The sequence below is a fragment of the Zingiber officinale genome, chromosome 1A (assembly GCF_018446385.1).
Source record: "Zingiber officinale cultivar Zhangliang chromosome 1A, Zo_v1.1, whole genome shotgun sequence".
Taxonomy (NCBI): Eukaryota; Viridiplantae; Streptophyta; class Magnoliopsida; order Zingiberales; family Zingiberaceae; genus Zingiber; species Zingiber officinale.
This window is the reverse complement of record NC_055987.1, coordinates 12689399-12696377: the sequence shown is the minus strand read 5'-3', so window position 1 is coordinate 12696377 and position 6979 is coordinate 12689399. Positions and strand designations below refer to the sequence as shown.

At 44.8% G+C, this 6979-nt stretch overlaps 1 protein-coding gene across 1 annotated transcript; it reads left to right on the top strand.

Moving 5' to 3' along the window:
* Positions 1-366: 366 nt before the first annotated feature.
* Positions 367-2232, top strand: LOC122019222 (probable galacturonosyltransferase-like 7). The gene has a single exon (XM_042576714.1). It carries the CDS (start codon positions 488-490, stop codon positions 1934-1936), a length of 1449 nt encoding a protein of 482 aa, XP_042432648.1. The 5' UTR covers positions 367-487; the 3' UTR covers positions 1937-2232.
* The last annotated feature ends 4747 nt before the right edge of the window (positions 2233-6979 follow it).

Below are 6979 nucleotides of genomic sequence, written 5' to 3'. Positions count from 1 at the left end.
AAATATTTAATTTAATTCAATCCGATTGATTAAAAAAATTAAATTAAATTCAATCCCATTAATTCGATTACGATGAATTTGATTTTAATCGAAGACGGGATGAGTTTTACCCTAGCTGACTTTTACTCAATTTTATCGGATGTCTCCGAAGAGACAGCTGGCTTTTACTCAAAAATCGATGAGCCAGTGCGGGTGGGATGGGTTTTACCCTAGCTGGCTTTTATGTCCTGGTGAATAAAAGTAAGTGTTTTGTTTTAAAAAAAATTGTGTGTTTTTTTTAAAGAGAATGGATATCGAATTTAAGAGGGATATTTTTAATTAACATCTGACTATTTATTTTGTGCTATTTTTATGGAAGTTTGTAGTCGCTCGTCCGCCCTGTCAATCCCAACGGCCCCGACCCGGTGGCCGCTGCGCTGTCACCACCAAGAAAGAGACAATATGATCGAGATAGGGAGGGAGGAGGAGAGGCGGCGGAGGATGGAGAATGAAGTCAAGGCAGAGCTTCCTTCGCTTCCTTGGCCTCGATGGATTCTTCCCCCTCGCTTCTAGGGTTAAGCGCGTTTTTCTTCGCTGGCGATTGCTTCCAGGCCAAGCTTTCGCGCTCGGGAGCACAAACCCTTGTGGATCGCGATCGATAGCGGAGTCGTTTCTCCTCCGTTTCGCACTGGCGGGGATCAAAGGCGCCGTTGTCTTCCTCCTTGTGTCGGCGCTTTCCCGCCTCGCTGATAGCTTCGATTTCAAGACTCGGCGGCGGCGTCGGTGGCGGAAGGGTTGGGGCGGAGGAAGCCACCGGGGTGGAGGAACTCTACGATGGGTCGTCCGCCTCTCCGGCTTGTGCTCCGCTGCCATGGTGATGGTGTTGTTAGCCCCCTCCCTCCAGTCGTTCCCCCCGGCCGAGGCCATTCGGTCCTCCCAGTACCTGAGGTTTCCCAGCGGTGGGTACGACCACCGTCTAGCCGCCTCCGCTATCGAGACCAAAGGGTTCTCCTTCCGGCAAGCGCCCTGGTTTTACAATGCCGCCGACTGCGAGCCCCCGTCTGCTAACGGCAGTTCCGTCTGCGATTCCTCGTTGGTCCATGTCGCAATCACCCTCGACGAGGAGTACCTACGGGGCTCGATCGCGGTGGTTCACTCGGTGCTGACGCACGCCCAGTGTCCAGAGAGCGTTTTTTTCCATTTCTTGGTTTCGGAGCTGGGTCTGGAGTCGGTGGTGCGCTCGGCCTTCCCAGGACTCCGATTCAAGGTGTATCACTTCGATCCGGACCGCGTCCGCTGGCTGATTTCGACGTCGGTGAGGCAGGCCCTGGATCAGCCCCTTAACTACGCGCGTAACTATCTGGCGGACATTCTTGAGCGGTGCGTTAGCCGTGTGATCTACCTCGACTCCGATCTGGTGGTGGTGGATGACATCTCCAAGCTGTGGCGGAAGGGATTGGGATCGAGGGCCGTGGGTGCGCCGGAGTACTGCCATGCCAACTTCACCAAGTACTTCACCGACAGATTCTGGTCTAACAAGCGCCTCGCAGCCACATTTTCGGGCCGCCGGCCTTGTTACTTCAACACCGGAGTGATGGTGCTTGACCTTGTTCGGTGGCGGCGCGGGGGGTACACGCGGCGGATAGAACGATGGATGGTGGTGCAGAAGAGGGGCGCCAGGTCTGGTGGAGCAGGGCGAATCTACGAGCTGGGGTCGCTGCCTCCCTTTCTCCTTGTATTTGCAGGTCAAGTCGCTCCCATCGAGCACAGGTGGAACCTGCACGGGCTCGGCGGAGACAACGTGAACGGCAGCTGCCGGAATCTCCACCCGGGGCCAGTGAGCCTCCTCCATTGGAGCGGCAAGGGCAAGCCTTGGTCGCGGCTCGACTCAAACCAACCTTGCCCACTCGACCACCTCTGGGCGCCCTACGACCTCTACGGTTTCGCTGCCATTTGACGTTTGCACAGCTTCTTCGGTACTAAGCTCTCTACATTTCCCTTCTATTTCTCATCGTAAATCCTCATCTAAAGCACCTCCATTGTCATCTTTGTCCATTATTTTTGTCGCTCTCTTCTACATCGTCTGATTCTTACATCTCCAGGTTTAATGATGCACTACTTGAAGTTGTTTTTTGTTCTTTCTTTCTTTCTTTTACTCATTCGTTGCTCTCCACTATTTTGGTGCGAGGCGATCTTTCATTTTGGCTACTGCTTTGTTAAATAAAAGGGTGACGGATAATTCATTTTGTTGGATACCCTTGTACTTCCTCTAATGTTTGCAATTTTTTATGTGTAAAAGAAGCGATTTTGTGCTCCTGGTTTGGATGATCAATAGCTGGTTAACATCGTATATACCCTTCTCTTTCGTTTCTTCTCTATTCAGTTCGTCCAATGTGTTGAAGATTGGAAAAGAAGTCCTCTAATGTACCTCCGCAAAACAGTATGTTTAGTCCCATTGTTCAGTATTTGTTCTTTTTCCACAAGACATCATTTATTTAGCCGTTTGCTCTTTCTTTTATTTCCTTTTCTCGTTGGGGGGTCGGTGGACTCGGTGGATGATGATAGTAACTTTGCATACAATTTTCCCTTTGCTTTTGGTTTAAGTGGTGGCATCTTTATATCAATGCACACAAAGCAGAAAAAGACAGTGGTTAGTAGCAGAGTGGGAGAAGAAATCATATGTTCGAGTTAACTTTTCCCAAATCCCCTCAAGCAACACTTAACCCTCTTTTCAGCAATACGTGGCTGTGTAAAGTTTGGTTTATCATTGTGCATGGGGGATCTTCTTCTCTCTTATCCGAGGTCAAGATGGGACTCTTTCTAATAGCCCGGAGACTCGTGCTTGACCGGTGGGAAGAGAGTCTCTGGAATCGGAACCAGGCAACGTAAATGAATCGGGCGGGGGCTCTTAAAAAGTGTCCTTATTTTCTTCACTGCAGGCGGATTTTGATTGATAGAGGTTGCTTGGCTGGCTCTCACTCTTGAAGGAACAAAGCGTTCCCTCAATGGACTGGTAGGCCCCGTCCTCCTCGTGTACTTAGTTCCATAACAAATTAATAACAATGAAAATCTAAGAATCAATATGCTTTCACCAATAAAAATTATAAGATACTCTGTAATCTGAATGAGAAACAACCAAAAAGTGAGATTGCTACGTGATATTGTCTAAAATCAGAAAAGATTATTTATTGGATAGATAATTCTAATGTTGTTGATAGTAAGAACTCTGAGGTGAAAAGGGATGACATCGAGTTCATTTTTGTGCATACTATAAAGTGATCAAATAGAAATATTAGAGCGCTCATTTTTGTGCATACTATAAAGAGTTCAAATAAAAATATTAGACTGAGAAACAGAGAGAAATCATATCTAAGAAAAATGGAGAAGGAGATAAATAGTAAAATAGTAAATATGTATTGGTGCGGGAAGTATCCGACGATCGATCGTGATTTTGATAATGACAAAGGAATTCAAAGTTAAGTTGTTTTGTGATCTAACGTATTTAATTGATATTTCAGGAAAGTCCTAGCTGCGGTTAGGCAAGTGGAAAACCCTAGGGGATGATAACCCTAGGTCATAGGGGGTAGTAATCCTATGCGAAAAGTCTTGACGGGTCGAGAGCTTCAGGCAAAAGTCCTAGGGGAGGGTAACCCTAGGTGGAAAGTCCTGGTGTCGCGAACCAGGTGAAAGACTGGACCAGCCGAGAAGCGGAAAGCCAGTAGAAAGTTCTGAAGCTTCGAACGTTGAGCAAAAGTCCAGTCGATCTGGAGGATTGCACTGGCAACAGGTAAATCTCCTGAGTGTAGTAGGTGAGGACGCGTTCCCCATAGAGGGAACAGTAGACGTCGGGTCGACCTAGGGTTTCCGATTGGAAATCCGAAATCAGACCCGCACAGTCCGATGACTGTCAATTATATCTATCATATTGTTTCTGTGCTAACTTTGTTTTGCAGGGTTTGTGTTTGGGGACTAATACATTTTGTTGGAACAAAGAAGCACACTTAGCCTCGGATGAACAGTGCCCGAGGCATCTCCATGGGGCTTAGAGGCGCCTATAGTTGTTGCCCTCTGGAAGCGATCAACGATCGCGGGCCTTGGAGTATGAGTCGCTACAGGCTCCGAACCAAGTAACTCCCCGTGTCCTTGTGTATTGTTTTTGTTCCCTTTTCTTTATTCTGCTGCTTAAACTCGTACGATTTACGAATTCGAAAATAGTGAAAGCCACGAGCGTTATTCACCCCTCCTCTAGCGCTTTCGATCCAACAATTGGTATCAAAGTGGGGTCGCGTTGATCTGGTGCAACCACCAATCACGTAATTTTTCATGGTATTTTCATATTTACGGAGTCAATTAGAATGAGCTTAATAGCTATATTCTAATTATTTTTTTTCGAATCGGTTTTTGCTCGAGGCTGGTGCAACACCACTCGAGTTTGTTATTTCTTAACTTTATTTCCCGCACTGCTAATCCAAGACATAGTCTTGGGACATTTCTTCTATTTTTATTTTGCATATTTAACAAATGACCCAACAAGAGGGTTTCAGCACCGTTCGTCCCCCGCTCTTCTCCGGAGAAGACTACGGGTACTGGAAGGGATGAATGGAAACTTACCTGAAGATCCAGTTTGATATCTGGATGATTATCAAGACTGGAATACAACTGCCAACCGACAAAGATGGCAAGCCGACACCCTACGAAAAATGGGAACCGACCTTAATCAAGAAGGTGGAAGCTGATGCCAGAGCGACCTGCACCCTCCAGTGCGGACTGACCAAGGAGGAGCTCAACAGAGTTGGACCATTCTCTAGCGCAAAAGAGCTTTGGGAGAAGCTGATCAAACTCCACGAGGGCACCTCCGACACCAAGGTTAGTAAAAGAGATCTTCTATTCAATAAACTATATAATCTAAAAATGCAGGAAGGAGAGACGGCAAGTCAACTCCACGCGCGCATATAAGACGTTCTCAACTCCCTCCATTCAATCGGGCAGAAAATCGAGAATCAAGACATTATAAGGTACGCACTAAACTCGTTTCCAAGGAGTACATTGTGGGCATCAATGGTAGATGCCTACAAAGTCTCCAAGGATCTATCTTCTATAAAATTAGATGAGTTATTTTGTGAGTTTGAATTGCATGAACAGACTAATACATAGCCAATCGAGAAGGGGGTTGCTTTGGTTGCAGGTGCCAGTCGAACACGCGAACCGAAATCATGGCGAAAAACTGAACCAGAATAAGAAGTTGAACCCGACTCAGACGATGAAGACTATGAATTGACAATCGAACTAGTAAATCTTGTAAAGAAACTCTACAAGAAGAAGAATGGCTTCAACAAGAGAGACCTAAAGAAAGCAGCACAATCCAAGGAGGGTCAACCCAGCTCAAGAGTCAAGTTCGAGGTGATCTGCTACAGATGCAACCAGAAAGGGCACATCAAGGCCAACTGCCCAAATCAGAAGGATGCAAAGAAGCAGAGGAAAAGGAAGGTGCTGAAAGCGACTTGGGAAGAATCCTCAGAAGAAGACGCCGACGATGAACTCGATCAGACGAGTCTACTTGCGCTGATGGCCCGGGACCAGATTGAACTGTCCGAGAGCGAGAGCGAGTCAGAAGCCGAGTCCGAGCGAAGCCACGGATCCGTATCCGTTTCCGAAGGGTCTGCCCCCACTGTAAGTGTTCCTCGACTTAACAATTTAGTTAATTTCTTACTACGCAAATTAGCTAAGTCAAACCTAAAGGTCAAGTCACTTCTAAAGGAAGTAGCAGTCCTTAAAGAAGTGACTAACCCCAAGACCTTGCCTGACCCAGTTCAGACTGGAAGTTCAACTCGAGTTCAAAAACTTAAGGAAGAAAACTCCAGTATGAAAACTCAGGTTAAGGATTTAAAAAATACATTAGAACGGTTCTCTTTGGGCTCCAAGAAGCTTGACCTAATTCTTAGGACACAAAGAGCCGTTTACAACAAAACTGGGCTATGTTATAAAACTAAAAGAAAATATAGATCCTACCTGTCCTTAGTAAATAGACAAAATAATAAATCAGTCCAAGCATGGGTACCCAAGTCCAACCTGGTTAATCAAGTTGGACTTGGTTAATATTGGGCCCCTAAGGATCAAATACATTACCTCGATAGACCATATCGAGGCTATGATCCAGGGGGAGTTAGAAGAAAAACAATAAAAATAAAACTAAATTAAATAAACTTAAAATAAAACTAAATTAAATTAAAATCCAAATTAAATTAAATTAAATTCAAATTCAAATCAAATTCAAACAAAATCTTAAAAATCCAAGGGAAGACTCTAGAATAGCTGGCACCTCCAAACTTAATTCACCCGACAAGGGTAACCAAGAGTAGACTACCCGGCAAGGTAATTAAGGTTAGATTAAACTGGGCTAGGTTTAACTTGACTCACGGTACTGGTGAAGTATTGAATGATAGTACGTTGGGGAAGCTTAGTCATCGCATGTCTAGGAAGATATGACTTCGACCTGGTGCATTTGGCTAAGTGAAACTGACCGAAGCTACCCTTTATGGATCATAACCAGTTAGACCAAAGTTTAGTACTAAGTTCAATGGGTAGGACTATTTGGAAAACCTCGAAGGCATGGTTACTTTAATGATGTCCTTGTGACTCACCATAGCCCAGAAGTTTATCCAAAGAATGTCTATTTATTGAATCCAAAGCTAAACCTGAATCTAACACAAGGTTAAAACCAAACCTTATAATTAAACCATAAATCATCTCACAAAACTTATAGGATTCCCTGATTGAAAATTGAGATCGGGTGAGATGACTAAGGAACAGAAATTAAATTCATTTGAAATTCAAAATACAATTCAAATTCGAATTAAAAATTAACTTAAATATCTTTCAAAATTAAAATTACCTAATACTCTTCAAAACTTAAACCCAACCTTTAAAACAAATTAACCAAAAACAAAAAGGTAATACATGTGGCACCCTTTCAGAGGCGCCTCCCAAACCAGGGAGGCGC

Bases quoted from the DNA above. Each gene is read 5' to 3' on its own strand.
- LOC122019222 (XM_042576714.1), top strand. From the start codon at position 488: ATGAAGTCAAGGCAGAGCTTCCTTCGCTTCCTTGGCCTCGATGGATTC.